This window comes from Alligator mississippiensis, chromosome 12, assembly GCF_030867095.1.
Source record: "Alligator mississippiensis isolate rAllMis1 chromosome 12, rAllMis1, whole genome shotgun sequence".
Lineage (NCBI taxonomy): Eukaryota > Metazoa > Chordata > Crocodylia > Alligatoridae > Alligator > Alligator mississippiensis.
Genome location: NC_081835.1, coordinates 35,287,856 through 35,307,744, shown reverse-complemented (window position 1 = coordinate 35,307,744; position 19,889 = coordinate 35,287,856). Strand labels below are relative to the sequence as shown.

Below are 19,889 nucleotides of genomic sequence, written 5' to 3'. Positions count from 1 at the left end.
TCCATAGCTGGGGGCCACCCAGGGGGCATTCTCTAGCAGGAGCTGGATGTTGCTGACTGAGAACCGGCAGGGCTTCACTCTGGGAGGGGACCTACAAGTGAGACCGGTGAAAGTGCCCTCAGTGGCCAGGCTCCCTAAGAGGCCCCCCTCAATATCTGGGTTGAGGACCATCTCCGAGAGATACTTCCCCATCAGCTTTGGGGGGCAAATGTCATCCCACTCCCAGAGCCGCTTGCGGTGCTTGGAGGGCAGGCACTCCATCTCCTCCTCATCGGCCTCGGTGAGCAGGGGAGCAGGCGGGGCGGGGGGGGGTGGTAGGACTCCCTGCTGTCTTCTGTGCCTCATGCTGGGGAGGCAGGCACTCTCTCCTTGCCTTTCTGCTCACAAGCCCCACGAGCTGGGATGGGGGTGAAGGGTTGTCAGACATCACTGGGACACCCTCAGTCATGGCCTGAGGTGGTGGCATTTCTGGGGGGGCAGGCAGGGTGGGGGCAGGTTCCCTGGCTACATTTTGCTCGGCGCTGTAAGAGGCAGGCCCCAGAGGGGCAGGCACTCCTTTAGAAGCTCCTTTTTGCCTCTTGCTCTTGGCTTTCTTGGGAGCAGTTGGCACTTCCACTGAAGGGGAAGGGGCAGGCTGCTTGGGGTTCGCCACCTCCGGATCCACTACCTCGACTGAGGCAGGGGTGGAGGGAGGTGGATGGCAGGTCTCGGTTGCTCCACCTGACAGGGCCCCAGTGCCTAAGACGCTAGCCACCCCAGGTGGAACTGGGACAGGGAGGGACTGGGAGGATGTGCCAGCCTCTCCACCAGGTGAAACCCCCACACTGTGAGGGGCAGCCCCATCAGGCAGGGGGAGGGTGGAGGGAGGCTGAGAGGGGGCCATGGTTGCACCACCTGGTGGGGCACTAGCAATCGGGGCACCAGCTGTTCCAGAGGGGACCGGGGCAGGAGGGGGGTGGGAGGACTCCCCAGCCCCTCCACCGGGTGGGACATCAGCCACGACAGGGGTGGGACAAACCTGGGAGGACATCCCAGCCCCTCCCCCCGGTGGCATTCTAATGCCAGAGGGGTCAATCTCCCCGGATGGAGCAGGGGTGGAGGGGGGCTTGGAGTATCCCCCAACCCCACCCTTTGATGAGGTTCCCACCCCAGAGGTGGATGCCCCATCCCCCTGTGCAGGTGCAGCAGCCAGTGACATGGCTGACTGCCCCAGTGGGCACTGGGCAGCCAGATGGGAGCTGCTGCCACAGCGGCGGCATGAATTTCTGCCCTGGGAGAAGTACACTACATAGGGCCTCCCATCCCTCATGAAGGTCATGGAGAGAGGCAGGGTCTGAGTGCTGCCCGTGAGGAGCATGAATGCCTGTCTACAAAAGGACAGGACGTGCCTGAGCCTGGGGTCTCTGCTCCCCATGGTTAGCTTGCGCCAGGGGCTGGTGAGGATACCATAGCACTCAGGTGCTTTGTTGAGGTTCCAGTCTGGCAGGTGTGGGGGGATGTTGGAGGCCACCACCTGCACTGCCAGGGTCTCCAGGGGTGTGTAGTGGATGCCCAAGATTTCCAGCCCTGCCGCGCACACTTCTCTCACCAGGCTGGGAGAGCTCAATTATATGATGGGCACTGAGTTTATCTGGGAGGCATACCGGACACTCTGGCATTACAGCAGGTCCACCAGAGCTCTAGTGCAGGTTCCACCCTGATGTGGAGCGAGGCGTGCACCCGCAGGCCATGGCTGAGGGGAAGGTCTGCAGAGACATCCCCGTGCCATGTGCCCTGGCTGCTGGCAGCCATCCTGGGCAGGAGAGGGTTAACTCTTACACAGAGGCTGCTATAGAAAAAAAAAAGAGCTTCAGACTGAAGCTGGGGACTAGGAGGGGGCTGAAACAGCCCCAAAATCGGCCGGGGGGGACAGAGCAACCCTGCAGGGGCTGAAGGCAAGCCCTAAGGCAGGAGGAGATGGCAGAGACCAAGGTAAGGGGCTCTGGAGGAGGGAGGCAGCAGGAATCAAAGGGGGAGCACAGGTAGGGGTGGGGGAGAGGCAGAGGCAAACAAGGATGCTAGAGCCCAGGGGAAAATGCTCAGAAAACAGGGAAAGGGGGCAGAGAGGGGGTCCCCAAGCACAGGCTGGGGAAAGGCAAGGTTTGGGGGGCTGGGGAGAGGAACGGGGAGTGCGGGGGAATGCGCAGAATGGACCTGAGCTGGAGGAGTTCAGAAGGGCTTCACCTGTCGGTGGCCATCTTGAAAGAAAGTAAGAAAGATTTTCTTTATCCTTCTTCATCATGCTCCTCTGCCAGGTTTCACTCCCGCCAAAAAAATTTGAAAAATTTATATTGTACAATGTTGGTGTCTCTGATTCCTAAATATGAGAATCCAAGTACTTGGAGTTTTTTATCACGGGACAAACTGTATTTAACAATTCCTTCCATTACATACATATCTGAGTAATGAATCTCTATCCCCATTGATACCAGTCCTCCTCTGTCTGTGTTGCTACATCTCTGCTGTCAGGCCTTTGAAGAGCTGTCAGGGGGTATGACATTGAGCAGTTACCCCATTCCAAAAATTCAACTCCAAATAGCTGTCCTTTTGCAAGCTACCCCACTATCCACCAACTTACCACTGTCCTGATCTCTCCTTTGTCCCCAAAGCACAGATGTCGACAGCATTTCCACTGGCATTCCCACTGTTCCTGTTCTGGGAAGGTGGTTGTACCGCAGCATATATACAGTAGTGTGCACTACAATTTGAGAGAGTAAGGGGGGGGGGATCCATATTACCCATGGAGTGGATAGGGAAGTACCCCAAGTGGCTGCCCATGCCTGATGATAAGGTTGGCACATTGGGCAGTGCAGAGGCATTTTGTAGCTGCGTGTCTTCCTGTTGTGCCCTGTACTTAATTTATGCTACATTATGTAGGGTGTTTCCCCCAGTGCCTTTGTAAAGGCCTAATGGCTGGTGATCTACTTCATAAGTGCCCTCAGCCACAAGACACTAGCCTTGGTCATGCTGGCCCCAAGCTAGCTGTCACCAGCTTTGGGATTCATATTATAGAGTGCCTCCCTGTATCACCCCACCCAGCGTCACAGAAGATTTTCATCCAGCCTTTTGTATGGAAAATAAAAATACAGGGCACTTTTCAAAATCCTTTTGCGATACTTTATTTCTATCAGAGATTTCAAAAAAAATTCCTAAAGTAGGTAGACGGAAATGAGAGATATAGATTGCGAACCTAACCTGGGTCACACAGACCCCACGCAGCCCCTGGTACATTGAAGTGCAATCTGCTTTGCGAATACTGGGTTGGCAATACCTGAGGGAGGGAGAAGCACACCAATCCTGTGGGGTCATAGAAAACTCTAGTTATGAGAACCTGCTCCCCCACGAGATGCCCTCCTCCTGCACCCTCCCCAGGTTACATCAGCATTCCCCTCCTCCTCATCATCTTCCCTGAAGCTCCTTGGGGCTCTCCTCTTGCAGCTACATGAGGCATGGCTTATCCCTGCAAGAGATTGGAGAGTTTTTTTGGATGGGCTAGTCTCAATGCTGCTCCCAGTACATCAGCATTCATAAACTCTGTTACAAACTCCTGTCTGAACCTTTGATCCCCCCTCAAAATGAGATCAACCTTCTGATTTAATTCCTTAAAACATTGTACCATGTCATTACTAGTGCATTTCATAACTTCCAAATTGGCTTGCTCACTATGCTTTAACACATCGAATACATCTTTCAATTCGGATGTCATTTCTGCACTGGACGTTGCCATGCTTTTAGACACATCTGTCAGTAGATGAAGCATACTTTCCTTAGCTTCTTATTAATTTTTTGATAATTACATTGACACTGAGCATTAGTAGCTGCTCTTGAAGATGAAGATGAAGGAGCACCTGTCCACAGACAAAAAGAAAGCTCTCATCAGTTCTTGAACATTTGTAAAGAAAAGTGAGTCATTCTTAAATTATGTTAACAGGACTGCCACTACAAGAATTACCAGAGACAACCTACTATCTCTCACCCAACCATCTTCTTAAGTCTGTACCTCCAAAATATTTGTTCCAGCATCACAGCATGCACCCTGCTTCCCGGGGTGCACAATGAAGCAAGATCCATGCCCCCCCCCCAGCCATTCACCTGCCCCGCACCAAAAATCAGCTACCTTTCCAGGTGGCTGCAGCAGCCAGCCCCTGCTGCAGTGGCCCCGCCAGGGGTGAGATCCTGGAGCTCTGCTTCTCCTGAAAGTGGCTACAGCCCTGCGGGCACAAGCAGAGTGCCCAGGTGCATCATCCGCCACAGGGAGCAGCACCATGTTCTCCCTCCGCCCCTCCCCCCCAAATTTATGAGTGTAAATCTTTAAAACCGAAAATCCAGAACACTACTAATACCAATACTGTTACTTACAAGTCTCCCATTGTGAGGATCATGCAGTCTCCATCTCAGGACTCTGCCCTTGCCTCCCTGACACAGTACTCCCTTTGGAACCTGTTGAGTCCTGCGACACAACAACGGTTAAGTTGGTGTTCTCTTCCTCATCATGAACAGGAGATTAATTTCTTCTGAGCATCTGTTGAGCCTCCTGGGTGTCTGGTACCAAAATGCATGGAAGGCACACTTTAAGGCCTTCATCTTACTGTGACACTATTCCCAGTCGTTTTTGATGCCAAGTTGTTCTAGTTCAGAAATAGAGACACGAACAGATTTATTCCTGTGGCTTCCCAGTTGTGTCATGACGTTCCTCTCACTGCAAATGTCAGTCAGTGCCTTACCTTCTGCATAAGTCCAGTTTGGTCCCCGTCCTTGCAAAGGATCCATCACACCTTCCAAAATTGGACATTTGAGCACCTGGTGATCACTTCAGGAGAGAAAGCATGAAACTGTTCTAATGCATCAATGAAACCCATTTCCTTTAGATATGTGGGTAAAAACAAATACTTTCTGAGCAGCTTCTACATGGTGATCAGGGTCCTTACAGTTGTGGGGGTGGGGAATGGAGGTGGTAAACCAGAAGATCTCTCTCAGGTATGGGTCATGTATTGGTTTGGTCTAGAGTGTTCAAGCACACCAGCTACCATTTTTGGAACGTGGTAACATCTCAGCTCTTTAAAAAAATACAGGCAATCTGTGCTTGCAGGGAGCTCATTGTTTCAGTAGCTATTGACATGTATTGGCAGGAGTGGTTTCCTGCTAATCTAGGAGAGTGACTTTTGTAAACATTTGAGACAGAGGTCACTCAATGGGCCAGAATCTTTGTCCTGCTAGCTGAAGACAATGTCTTCCTTGAATCCTGAGGAACTAAGGAGAAAGCGGAGGTTAATGTTGAAGGCTGTGGAACATTCCCATTGCAGATGCATGGTTCTGCTGATGGGCTTCAGCAACTTGATGTACCTCTTGTCTGTTTTATTTAAACTCCTGAGGAGCCAACTTCACAGGTTTGCCCTGAAGAGAATGCTGTTAATTGAACTGGGGAAACTGCTCTCTCATCTCAGCAAACAGAAAGCGTGATTGCAAAACACTATAGCTGCTTTCTGGCCATACATTAAGGGCAAGCCTTGTGAGATATTTTCACACAAAAGTAGCTCTGATTGGTGGGAAAAAATAGTCATGTCAACATGGAATGATGACCAGTGGCTAGAAATATGCAGAATGAGCAAAGAGATGTTCTTCTACATTGTTAGCTTGCTGAAATTGCACATCCAGCATCAGAGGATTGTCATGTGGAATCCCATCAGCCCAGAGAAGCATGTTGCCATGGCCATCATGAAACTGGCCACTCCAACAAGCCTGTGTCATTTTGCAAATCAGTTTGGCATGGCTCCCTACACTGCTGGGAGGGCCATCAGCAAGGTTTGCCAACTGCTACAGGACCTGGCAGCAAACAAATTCATATGCTTAAGTAACCCCCACAAGGTCATGGAAGGATACCTCAAAATGAGCTTCTCTAACTGCGTGGGAGCACTTGACAGCATGCACATTCCCATCCTAAGCCAGTCCCAGGACAGCCATTCATTCATAAATGGAAAGGGGTTTCCTTCTGCGATACTGCAAGCTGTAGTGGACCACCAAGGCAGATTTACAGATATTTACATGGGATAGACAGGAAGTGCCCATGATGCTCATGTGTTTTGAAACTCACCCCTCGCTGAGATGATGAACAAGAGCCTATATGCCCCAGGACTGGAGGAGGTTGTCATTCGGGGTGTTCCAGTGCTCCCAGCCCCAGATACTAGCTGATACAGCTTATCTGCTGCTGCCTTGAGGGGGCCATTGGGTGAGGGCAGAGGCGATGGGTCATGGGTTTTTTGTGGTGGGAGGCAGGCAACCTGGGAAGACAAGCAGGTACCAAACTGGTTTGGGGAGTTGACTGGAGGGGATAATGTACCTAGAAAGCTGTTATAAGGTTCACATGCTAATACACTAATTGATTAGATAATAGCCTGGTTCCTTCTTTCTCCCCCACACACCATAAACCACCCCTTCCCCTGTAGTGAAGCCTTTGATTTTCTGGCTACTGTATGTGGTGATTGGTGGGGGAGGGGGGAAATTTCGTTGAGCCTGGGCAGTTTTCTTTCTTCACCTCAGTGGTGGCTAGGAGTAGGGTCATTGCAACCCCCCTACCCAAAACGGCTTTGGGGGCAGCTGTCCTGGGCAAGGGGATCCCCGATACCCAAGGAATCTTGGTGATCCTCAGAACAACCACTGCCCAAACCCACCCACCCATGCTGGTTCTCTACTTTGCAAAAAATCCTTCCTTTAATTGACATGATACAAATGAGAGATGACACAGAATTCTTTCTGTTTCGCATGCACATTTATGTAAGACTGTTTGCATTCACAGACAAACCATTTCTGAATTACAGTAGTATAAGTCCAAGAATTGACAATTAACTTTTCTATGTACATTTTTTTTATTGATTTAACACACAGAGAGAAAAAGAAACAGCCTGCTCTCTGCAGTGAGAAAAGTGAGCATTTTTAGCACCCATTTTTCCCAAGCATGAAAAAGGTTTTTGGGAGGACAGCAGAGCACCATCAGTGAGGATAACCAGTACGTTAAGCTTTACCTCTGCCAACTGCTCCCAGGAATGTTACCCTGCTTTTTAGGCAAGGGTGGGGGGTTGAGTGGGAGGGGCTGAGCAATGAGCAACAAGCTGCCAGCTCAGGTTGAACTCCTACATCAATGGGACAGGCTAAGTGTGTGGGTGGGTGGTCAGTTGTATTGTAAGGCCCACCATGGAGTAGGCAAGCTGGAATGGCTGAAAAACTTTTTTATTTGTGAAGAGAAGAACAAGTTCCAAGGCATGGGGCAAGAAGCGGGGGGAGCACATTGGCCAGCACCAACCAGGAGTGCTGAGAGGGTGCCCCCAGACATGGGAAACAGTGATAAGAGCATAAGCAGTGTGGGTGTGTGCATTGTGTCTGTAAGTGCCATATAGAAAGTCCCATATAGAAAAATATGATTAAACAGTGGAAGAAAGCCCCATATAGAAAAATATGATTGAACAGTAGGCACTAGTAGTGCTAGAAGACAAGAGTTCAAAGGCAGAGGGGGGGTATCTTACCTGAGAAGCCCCAGCTGTGTGGCAGAAGTGGGGGCAAGCAGAGAAAAGGCTCAGGGCCTGTCCAGGGAGGGGAGTTCTCTGAAAAACTGCACTGTAGCAAGAGAGGGTATGTAGACCCAAATAAGACCCAAAATATGAGAGAGGCCATTTTCTCTGATACGTTACATCTGAAGACCAAAACTTCATTCTACTTATTTTGCTGTACCTGCTGGACCCAGCACCCATAAATGACAGTGCTCCTTTATTTGTGGATGGAGAGTACACTGAGCCCAAGTAAGGTAATAACAAGATAATAAAGTTGCAGAGCACCATCAGTGAGGGTAACCAGTACAGTAAGCTGTACCCTCTGCCAACTGCTCCCAGGAATGTTACCCTGTGCCAACTGCTCCCAGAAACTGCTGACTGTTCCCAGGAATGTTAATACATTATGATCTGGAGAAGCTGGGATTCCATTGGTATTCAAGTGGTGAAGCATAGGCTCTAGAGAGGGCTTTATATACAGACGTGTGTGTGAATCTTCAGCAGAAACTGCTTAGCTTGATGAAAATTGCCAACAAGCTGCTCAGCTTGAACTCTTACATCAATGGGACTGGCTGAGTGTGTGTGGTATGTGTGTGGGGGGAGACATGGCCATGGGCAAAGGAACAGGGTGAACAGGCTCATATGGGTGTGCGTGGAATATGGAATAAGGATGTGTGTGTGTGTATGTATCTGTGAGTTTAGGTTGTCGGTGAGCTCTTAGCACTATGCTGTGACTTTCTTTTTGACATTTTCTAATAAAATGAAAAGTCTATTCTTTAAGTGTGACTAGGCTTTTTAGGCTAAATATTTATTTAGAAGAAAGGTTTGCAAAGTACTCCTTTCAAAATGTGTGGTTGAATTCAGGGAGGGAGGTATTTAAACAGCAAGCTGTACAGCTTGAAATCCTACATCATCTGTACTGCCTGGCTTCATCTGGAAGATGGCAAAACCCCTCTGCATCTTGCCTGTGAATGGCTGAGGTCAGAGACTGTCTTCATCCTCCTGGGCCATGGGGAAGGAGAGCTTTTTTTGCCTGACAGCCTCATCCTAGGCAGCAAGCAGCAACAGGAAAAGGCTAGGAGGGCCTGTCCAGGGAGAGGAATTCTGGGAAAAACTGCACTGTTGCAAGAGTGTGAGAGGAGATGGTATGTTGGCCATCACCCACCAGTGGTGCTGAGAGAGAGCCCTGAGTGAGACCACAGCCAGTTGGCTGAAAAACTTTTTTATTTGTGAAGAGGAAAAGAGCACCCAGAGTGAGGGTAACCAGTTAGGTTAAAAGAATACCAATAATCAGTATTCCCACAAATATACCTTCATGGTGGGACAGAGTATTTACAGAAGAGAGACAAGCCATGGGGCAGGAGTGGGGGAGGGAGGTGTATTGCTCGAGAAGCCCAGTCATGGTGAAAGCACCAGCAAGGGGTGGTAAGACCTAGGCCCCCGGCCAGCCATGGGGAAAGCAGCAGGGGAAAGGAACAGGCTAAGGAAGCCCTGTGGCAAGAGTGAGGAAGGCCTACATAGATTCATAGATGTTAGGGTCGGAAGGGACCTCAATAGATCATCAAGTCCGACCCCCTGCATAAGCAGGAAAGAGTGCTGGGTCTAGATGACCCCAGCTAGATACTCGTCTAACCTCCTCTTGAAGACCCCCAGGGTAGGGGAGAGCACCACCTCCCTTGGGAGCCCGTTCCAGACCTTGGCCACTCGAACTGTGAAGAAGTTCTTCCTAATGTCCAGTCTAAATCTGCTCTCTGCTAGCTTGTGGCCATTGTTTCTTGTAACCCCCGGGGGCGCCTTGGTGAATAAATCCTCACCAATTCCCTTCTGTGCCCCCGTGATGAACTTATAGGCAGCCACAAGGTCGCCTCTCAACCTTCTCTTGCGGAGGCTGAAAAGGTCCAGTTTCTCTAGTCTCTCCTCGTAGGGCTTGGTCTGCAGGCCCTTGACCATACGAGTTGCCCTTCTCTGGACCCTCTCCAGGTTATCCGCATCCTTCCTGAAGTGTGGCGCCCAGAATTGCACGCAGTACTCCAACTGCGGTCTGACCAGCGCCCTATAGAGGGGAAGTATCACCTCCCTGGACCTATTCGTCATGCATCTGCTGATGCACGATAAAGTGCCATTGGCTTTTCTGATGGCTTCGTCACACTGCCGGCTCATGTTCATCTTGGAGTCCACTAGGACTCCAAGATCCCTTTCCACCTCTGTGCCACCCAGCAGGTCATTTCCTAGGCTGTAGGTGTGCTGGACATTTTTCCTCCCTAGGTGCAGCACTTTGCATTTCTCCTTGTTGAACTGCATCCTGTTGTTTTCTGCCCACTTGTGCAACCTATCCAGGTCTGCCTGCAGCTGTTCCCTGCCCTCCGGCGTGTCCACTTCTCCCCATAGCTTTGTGTCATCTGCAAACTTGGACAGAGTACATTTGACTCCCTTGTCCAAGTCGCTGATGAAGACATTAAAGAGTATCGGTCCAAGGACCGAACCCTGCGGGACCCCACTGCCCACACCCTTCCAGGTTGAGACCGACCCATCTACCACGACTCTTTGGGTGCGACCCTCTAGCCAATTCGCCACCCACCGGACTGTGCATTCATCCACATCACAGCCTCTTAGCTTGTTCACCAGTGTGGGGTGGGATACCGTATTGAAGGCCTTCCTGAAGTCTAAGTATATGACATCCACCCCTCCTCCTGTGTCCAGGCGTTTCGTAACCTGGTCATAGAAAGAGACTAGGTTGGTCAGGCATGATCTGCCCGCCACAAACCCATGCTGGTTTCCCCTCAGCATAATTTGCCCTGCCGGGCTCTCACAAATGTGAGCCTTGATAATTTTTTCAAAGACTTTACCAAGGATGGAGGTGAGACTGACTGGCCTATAGTTGCCCGGGTCCTCCTTCCTCCCCTTTTTGAAAATGGGGACCACGTTAGCCCTTTTCCAGTCTTCTGGGACTTGGCCCGTGCGCCACGAGCGTTCGAATATTCCCGCCAGTGGCTCTGCAATGATGTCGGCCAGTGCCTTCAGCACCCTCGGATGGAGCCCATCCGGGCCTGCCGATTTAAAGGCATCCAGTTCTTCCAAATGACTCTGCACCACCTCAGGATCTACGTATGGAAGTCCGGCGCCTTGCTGCTGCCTCTCTACAACCCCAGTGAGAGACTTGTCGTGCCCCTCACTTAGGAACACTGAGGCAAAGAACTCGTTGAGGAGTTCAGCCTTGTCCCCCCTATCTGTCACCAATTGTTTCTGCCCATTTAGCAGTGGTCCTATTCCTCCCTGGGCCTTCCTTTTACTCCCAATATATCTAAAAAACAATTTCTTGTTGTCTTTTACTTGGGTTGCCATCCTCAGCTCCATGGTAGCTTTGGCCCGCCTAACTGCCTCCCTACAAGCACGAGCAGAGGAGGTATATTCATCTTTAGTGATCTCACCCTGTTTCCACTTTTTATGTGCTCCCCTTTTGGCCCTTAGGCTGCCCTGGATTTCTCTGGTCAGCCATGGAAGCCTCCTGGCCCCTTTCCCTCTTTTGCCTCGCTCAGGGATCATCTTGCTTTGTGCCCGAAGGATCGTTTCCTTAAGGCACAGCCACCCTTCTTGGGCTCCCATCCCTTCAAAACTCCTACTCTGCAGTGCTTCCTTGACTAATCGCCTGAGTGCATTGAGATCAGCTTTCCTAAAGTCTAGCACTTTCACCCTACTAGTTACCTTACCCACTCGCCGTCTTATGTTGAATTCTATTATAAGGTGATCACTGTCTCCCAAATGGCTACCGATCTGGAGGTCCCCTATCATGTCATCTCCCGTTGCCAATATCAGATCCAGTATGGCATTCCCCCTAGTGGGACCATGCACCTCCTGTGTCAGGTGGAGGTCCTGTACACAGGTTAGAAACCTGCGTGAGCGATGGGACCTTGCTGTCTGCGTCTCCCAGCAGATGTCTGGGTAGTTTAGGTCCCCCATGACTACCGCCTCTTTAGCTTTTATGGTCTCCGAGAGTTGCCTCAGGAGCCCCGCATCTATTTCTTCCCCTTGGTGTGGGGGTCTGTAGCAGACCCCTACCACCAAATCCCTTTCTCCTTGCCCCCCATGTAGCCTAACCCACAATCCTTCTACTTCCTCAACCTCGGATTCTGTCTTGATGAGGGTTGATGTATATTGCTCACTGACATAAAGTGCAAACCCCCCCCCCCCTTTCTTCCCTGACCTGTCCTTTCTATACAATCTATAGCCCTCAATATGTATCGCCCAGTCATGGGATGAATCCCACCAGGTCTCTGTTAGCCCCACTAAGTCATAGGTGTTTAGTGCAAGCAGGAGCGCTAATTCATCCTGCTTATTCCCCATGCTCCTAGCATTAGTATATAGGCACTTGAGCCCTGCGACTGGTGCCTTTGCTGCCCCCCCGCTCCAAGTCCCAAGGGGCCCATTGTTTCTTACCTTCTTGTTTCTTACCTGTTCTGTAGTGCTGGCCTCCCCATGGCTTTCAGGTTCCCAATGTTCTCCTTCTTCAGGCTGTTCCCCACCATGGAGTGGGGAAGCTAGGATGCTGTTGTTAGTGAAGTGGTGAAGCATTAGGCTTTGTTTGCTTTGTGGCATGCACAAAGCAAGTTATTTGGTAATAGTGTAATTGTTAACAATAGTGTATGTTTAGTGTATGTAATAGTGTATGGAGGTCAGAGGGCATGTGGGCCAACACCAAGCAGGGGTGCTATGACACAGCCCTGAGGGAGGTCCCAGCCATGGGGAAAGCAGCACAGGGAAGAGGCTAGGAGGAGGGCCTGTCCAGGGAGAGGAAGGCATGTGCTTAGAGGCTCCAGTACCCTGTATGACCACACTTATGACCCAAGCCATGGGGCAGGAGGGAGGGAGGTTTTTTACCCAAGAAGCCCAGGGAGGCAGAGGTGGTAAGCAAAGTGTGAGCCCCAAGCTGTGGGGAAAGAGAGAGAGTGATATGTAGAAAGTGGCATCAGCGCTTGTTCATTCCCTGGGACATGGCCAGTAACCAGGAAGAAGGGTGTGTGTTTATTGTTGTTGTTGTGTGTGTCAGTCTGCAGCATGAGGAAGAAGGAGTGAGGCCCTTTCCTGGTACAGTTACAGCCTTGAAAGATCCCTGGGATGAGTTAAAAGAAAGTTATGGATATTCTTTAATGAGCTCAGATAGTGAAAGAGAGTCATTGAACACCCATTTTCTCTGACACGTTACAAGTCACTTTACATGGTGTTTTAGAAGAAAGCAATAATATGAACCAAAATAAAATCCCAAACACTAGGACATGGGTGAAAAATGAGAATTTAAACAACACAAATAACTTCTGCAGGATTGAATGGTATAGATACAGAGATTCACTGTCATATTGAAGAAACTCAAGAAAAAGGCTCACTAAGGGAAATGGACTCTAGGTTTTTCAGGGATGTATGAACAGGGCATTTTCTCTAGGCTGTCTCTTTTGGAAGACAGACAAAGGAGTTACTCAGTGAATGGGATATGCGTGTGGAGAGTACAGACAGATTCTACCCCTCTATGACCCCTGAGAAAGGGAAGGAAAAAAATGGAAAGGTAGTTCCTATTGAAATACTTATGAAACACTGGAGCAAAACAGATAGGGAATTAGGGAAAGATAACATATCTGATAACTCCCTAACAGTGGGTTCTAATAGAAAGGGGTGTGATTCCAGATGTTCAGGAGGAAATGGTACCAATAATATTAGTCATTCTCCAGAATTGTTCTGACACCAGAGAATGCCAGAGAATGTTAAGGCTGAAGATACTAAAATATTGCCAAGGGAAGGGACTTCTATATATCTATTAGTCAATAAGACAGAGTGTATCCCTGGTGACAAAAAGCCCCGCAAAGCATCTTGTCTCCTCCCTGCTCCCTCCTCTCCATTTGGGCAGCCGTACCCCCATAGTTTGCATAAAGCACCCCTACAGGGCAGGTCAAGAGGGAGGGCCATTACCCAAACACCACTGAGGATTCATTGAGTGATTGATTGAATTTGTTTACATTAAAGTTGATTTAAAATTGCTAAATCACACTTATGGTCATAGGGGTTGATGTCATTACAGATGCAGGGAAGAGGGAGCTAATAATAAGAGCCACCATACAGGAGGGAAGAGGGAGCTGAGGGCCTTTGCTTTTGCTGAGGCTGCAATGACAGTCTGAAGGTTGCAGCAATATCTGCGTTCAAATCTTCCACTGTGGAGGGCTTATTCATTTGTTGAGACATGGTTAGTACACAGGAATGAGTACTTCTTGCCCACCACTCCAGTTGCTACAGGAAGGACTCGGGTGCTAAGACCTGAGAGGGGAAGACTGACTGTATGTATGAATGGATTATGTATGAGGGATTAGAATGACTGTACATATGTATGAATGCATGTATGTATGCATGTGTCATTTATGAATATTACTATTAAGTATGATTATTAATTTAATCCTTAGCATGCACAGAATTACTTGGGATAATTGTCCTCACAAGATACAAAAGAGCACACTCATTAGAAATAGGAATCAGGGTCAGGCCGGGGTCCAGCACCTCAGATCTTCGGGCAGCCACTAGAGGAAGGCAGGCAGCAAGGAAGGGAGGGAGGCTGAGAAAGGCAGACACATGAGATATTATAATTATCACTGTTATGAAAATACAGTACCCTAAGACTAAAACTTCATTTGACTTATTTTACTGTACCTACTAGACCCAGCACTCATAAATGACAGTGCTCGTTTATATGTGGATGGAGAGTACACTGAGCCCAAGTAAGGTAATAATATTTTAGTTTAAAAAAAAATGGCTACATAAAAAGAAACAAAGAAAAAGGAACATTACATACATGATATTTGAAAACAGCTAATGAAGCATATTTCAGTAAGTAGCTGCTTGGACTAGGTTGACCAATTTTTAGTCGCTGATGTATTCACAGAATACAAGGGCTTGTCTACATCGTGGCAGAGAGAGGTTAATGGTGAAGTCCCACTTGCTTTTTTCAATAAAATCATATTAAGAGTAGTGAAGAGGCACCTGGCAGTGACATTGCCAGCATTTTTACTGGAGATGGAAGTGGCATCAGGCAAGTATCTAAAGGTTCTGTTTTTCTCTTCTACCTGCTCTGCACAGCAGGAGAAGCATATGAAACAGCATTCGGGAAGTAGAAATAGGAGGGAGCAGGAAGTTAAGAGCATAAGACTTTGTATTCTAAAAACTGCCATGCAGCCCTGAAATAGTGGTACCTCTGCTGCATGCAAGCGGGGGTGCGGGGGAGGCACGAGGGGTGAGAAGGGTCATAGGGTGTATCCCCCACCCTGCCTTGAAACCTTGCCTGTGACTGCAGGACTTCATGCTGTGGGATAGCTTGCACCAACATTCACAGCAATTAAATCCTATTTACATGAAAATGTAAGTAAACAATGCAAGCCACCCTCCCTCAGGGCATAGCCAAGTGTCTCACTTACCTATGCATTGCTTGTGGAACAGCTCAGGGTGTCCTGTTTCAAGTATTGCAAAAGCAGTCTCATCCTGCAGTAGAACACTGCACTGATATCAGCAGCTAGCACTGTTGTCAAAACGGTCAAACCAGTTATGCCACCAGGGGCAAGTGTCCCACTGGGCTGAGTCCCATTCTCTGTGGATACAGCATATGCACCCCAATCCCTGTCCACATATTTATAGACCCTTAGGGGGGCAGCCCCCCCACCCCTGCCCCGCCCCACCCCCACTGGCCTTGTTCTGGTGTAAAAAAACCCCCCAGACAGTCTGGCGCCGGCATGGAAAGTGCTTGAAAAAACCTGTCAAAACAGAACTCTTCCCTGTGCAAAACATAGCAGGAAAAAAATGCTGGAGGCAGCTTTGTAAAGTGAGTACATGGGAGATGCAGTGCTTGTGTACACTTTTGTAGCCCTAAGGTACTCTACACCCAGCGCCCAGTGCAAAAAGCATGCAGAAAAAGAGGGAGGTAAAAGTACTGTTTCAACAAGCACCAAAAAAACCGAGGGGCATGCAGCCTCTGGGGTGCCTTTGCACAAAAAGATTTCACCCATCAAACCCCCAAACCCCTGGAAAAAGTGAGGGGAACAAGAGAGTGAAGCCCTTTGGGAGGACTCTCCTGGGCATTTCTTGTCCTAAAAACCCATCTGGCAGTAAGTAGAACTGAAAGGGCAGGTGTTTTACTAGCTATATCATAATAAACTATTAAGTGGTAAATCACATCCACTTTACTCATTTAGTCATCATAAACTAAGAAAAGAAAATTAAACCACAAACGTTTTTAGAGGATAAATGCCAATTATGTGGACAAATGCCCCACGGGGAAAACGTCTGTTCTGATATGGATATAGACCGGTTTTGTGTGCTAAACTTATGCTCTGTTACAGGTATAGATAGACCTGTTTCAGAACACTTACACTGGTAAAAGTCAAATATCTGTACCTGTCCCCTATGTTTATTAAACATGGGTGCCGTAGTACATCCAATGTTTATCTAACACCTGTAGATTGGCAGTAACCAGTGATCAGAGTATCATTAAAGCAGCCCTATTGTTTGGTCAGAAGGTACTTAAGAGAAAACTGTAAGCTAAATGTGTGCACAGTCAATAGTATTGCTTTATCAGGTGCATATTCACCTCCCACATGAGAAATTTGGTTAGTCTAAGATTGTTATGGACCCTCCATGGGCTGTAGCTGACAGTCTTTTCACTTAATTTACAAATCAGTTCTCTCTACCTGTTCAGGAAGTGTTTTTGAAAGCTGCTTAGTCCTTTTGACAAATCCTATTGTCTTTCAGATGTGTTTCAAGATGTCCTTAATGGGAAAGCTACTGCGTTTCCTGTTTGTCCCTCCAATAGCCCTTATCAAATTAAGGCATTTTAAGCATATAGTAAGCATTCCAATACATCATGTAAAATACAGAGTCTATCTCGGTAACTAGGGTACATATCAGTACATGATATAAGGGTGAATCCTGCCTATCCTCAATGGACAGGAATGGTGCAGCCTAAATAATACTATTTATTTATGCAGAAAGGAGCAAAATAAACCACAGTCTCAGTGCCACTATCTTTCCATTCCAAAAAGGGCGGTTTTGAGGGATTTAAAAAAATCCTAACATTCATCTGCACGTAATATTTTTTTCTAAATCTTTCTACTTCTATAAAATATTTGAACTTGAATAAGGTCTGCATAGTATATTAATTAGCCTGACACATTCTAATTTAAATAGTATGAATGTGACCATCTAGTTATTAATTATATTCATTTTGGGCACAGAGGGAAAATACTAGAAAATGTAAAATGTGTTGTGATAAGTATGTAACATTGATGTATAGTTACTAGATATTCCACAAATCCAAAACCACATTATTAAAAACTGGGCAATCATTACCATACAAACAGAGAAAGGAATACAAATCCTAAGCAGAAATGACAAGAAAGATTAGAAAATTGCAGGCAACATTAGTAACTTGCTGTTTGGTTTTCATTCTTTTGTACATATGCAGGTAGATGATTTAAACAATACCAGCCTTGTCTGGTCTTTAAACCTTTTATCCGATCATTAGCTGACTAATGATTTAAGATTAAGATTTTATCACCACATTAAATGACTGAGTTGGCAAAGTTTGGTACTTTCCTTTGCATATTTACTGTCATACTCTGATGTCTAACCAGCCTTTTTTCTCATTATTTTATAAAACTGCCTAAAAAATACAGCATAACATAATCTTGTTTTTTCCCTCCAAACTTTTTTAGCAACACTCAATGTAAAACTGGAGTCTAATGTTAATTTGATTATAAATCTTTTATATTAAAATTTACAACTCTTTTTTTTCTCCAAATAGAAAATTCATTATTTGTACCACTTCTTGGGAAGTTTCACTTTATTCATAGATTTTCTTCTTGTAATGCTCAGAATCATTGTTCCTCTGCTATGTATCTAAAAGTCTTTCAAAGAGAGCTGCAGTTACATATTCATGTATTATTGAGTTAATTTCTAGATGGAAAATTATACATTGAACAGTTTCCTAATACAGCAAAAGCTTTGTTATCCGGCACCCATGGGGAATCAGGGGTGCCAGATAAGAAAATATGCCAGTTTATGAGTACTCTGAGATATGTAGTTAAGCTTTTGTTAACTACAAAGACAAGGATTGATTCTTTGGTGGGTGTCATTAGTAGAATTACCCCAGGTTTATTGCAGTGTAACTAAGAACAGAATCTGGTCCACTGCCTACTCTGGCAGAATCTGTGCCTAATCAGACTTTAGAAACATTTTTATGAATATAAACATATACTAACTTCTACATTTTATATTAACTTCTCATTTTCAGGTACCCATGTCATGGAGGGATCTGGGAGAATGCTTGTCACTGCTGTTGGTGTGAATTCTCAGACGGGCATCATCTTTACTCTGTTAGGTGCTGGTGGAGAAGAAGAAGAAAAGAAAGATAAGAAAGGTAACCCCCATAGAACACATGTAGGTGCTCCCAAATTATTTTCATAGACTCTTCAGAGATGAAAATTGCTTCAATTTTTGAGAACTGAAACAGTATTTAAAGTACTTTTTTCTATATAAACTTTCTTATGCATGTTATGAGGGAATGCAATAATTCTTGCTTTTTATACAATGATTAGATTTTTTTTGTATTCAATTTAAAGTTGCAATCTTGCAGCATGTAATCAAATGAAAAGAAAGAATGGCATATACTGTGCTTATTACCTTTTAATAATTTCCTATAAATTTACAATTAGCAACTTTTCATAAAAATAGATATAACACATTAATATATGCATTTATATATATGTACTATTATTCATAAGAGTGACATAGAAACAACACACTTATTTAAGTTTAAAAAAGAAAAGAAGGAAAAGTTGTGCCTTTCTGTTAATTAAATGGTAATAGTCTGTTTTGTAGATTTTTTTGTTATGGATTAACTTTCTGGATAAGCACATACCTATTAAACATGTAAGTGTATGTAGGCACATAAATGCAATCCTATTCCACCATATTTGATCCTCTGAAATAGTGTTCCTACAAAAGGTGGGTAGGTCCTCCTCCTCCTCACTTCTTTTTTTGCAACAGTCTTAAAGGGAAAATTCTGGTTTGTTACACAAGTAGATGCATTAATGAATTTTCAGGGTCACAAGCAAGATGGAATAGGATCACTCTTAGGAACTTATGTACACTTAGATGCCCAATAGGTGGAACAGGACATGGCCTTCAGTGGTTACAGACAATTATTTCCTTAGAATTGATAGGTCCCAGTCAGAATATTGGAAGCAATATTAGTGACACTGGGCACATCTATACATGCCATTAGGAGGCAACAATAAACTGTGGAGCTTATTGTTCCAGTTTATTGCTCCTAGGAAGCTCCCCGGCATGTGTCTGCACATGTGCTTGGACTGCAGCACATTGAACTGGGTCACAGCAGCCCCAGATGGCTGGGGGCCTGGGCAGTCAGCCCGCTAGCCCGGGGCTGCTCCTACTGGGATCAATGTGCCCCTGCATTGAAGCACCCTCGTGCCCCAGCCAGCCAGTCAGCATCTACATGTGTGCTGCTGTACATGAATAAAGTCTGCAGCAGGGTAGTACCTGTATATATAATTCCTATTCTGCTGTGGAGCTTATTTAGTTTCATGTGCCCTAATAGGGGTGCATATGTAGACACCCCTATTAACTGTGCAGTAAACATCTCATGTAGGCATGCCTAGTGGGGGTTAATAAAGGGTTATAGTTATCTTCAGATTTCAGGCAGTGAAAACTAGAAGTCTAAAGACCTTGTTGTATGATAAAGTCAGAAAAAAATACAAAGTTTAAGGCTACACTGTAAGGATAAACTGCTTAATGTGCTTCTGTCTAGATTTATGTACACACAGTCATTTTGTCATCTGTAAAAGTCCAGTTGCTGTACTTTTAACCTGAGTACAAATGTCCAGCATCCTATTTATTTTAAGGGTCAACAAATACAACTTTTAAAAAATTCCCCAAATTTCATACATTTCCATTGATAAAAAAAATTGTAACATCACCTGATGTTTTTACTAGATCTATGTCTGAGCTGGGGGTGTCATTTAATTTTGCCTTGCATTGCATATGTTTGAAGATGAATACCAGTGGGGCAGACTTAAATGGTTTTTAGGGCCTAAAATTTCTCGATTTCTATACCTTCAATCTAACAATGTGATCAGTATTGGCAATAACTATTATGTGGGGCACTTAGGTGGTGGCACTCAACTCTGTATTTGCAAAGGAACATATATTTTTACGTTTGAAATTACGTTACAAATTTTTTACCATACAGTTTCCACAGGGATGCAGAGTAAC

The 19,889-nt window shown here is 46.4% G+C and overlaps 1 protein-coding gene across 6 annotated transcripts in view; it reads left to right on the top strand.

The window, feature by feature from the left end:
- ATP2B2 (ATPase plasma membrane Ca2+ transporting 2) overlaps nucleotides 1–19,889 on the top strand; it is a 1,183,685-nt gene that overhangs the window by 913,530 nt on the left and 250,266 nt on the right. For all 6 annotated transcript variants that reach the window (XM_059716030.1, XM_059716027.1, XM_059716026.1 and 3 more), the window contains one exon: nucleotides 17,890–18,015. In XM_059716030.1, coding sequence (XP_059572013.1) covers nucleotides 17,890–18,015 — 126 coding nt within the window. The remainder of the gene's footprint in view (nucleotides 1–17,889; nucleotides 18,016–19,889) is intronic.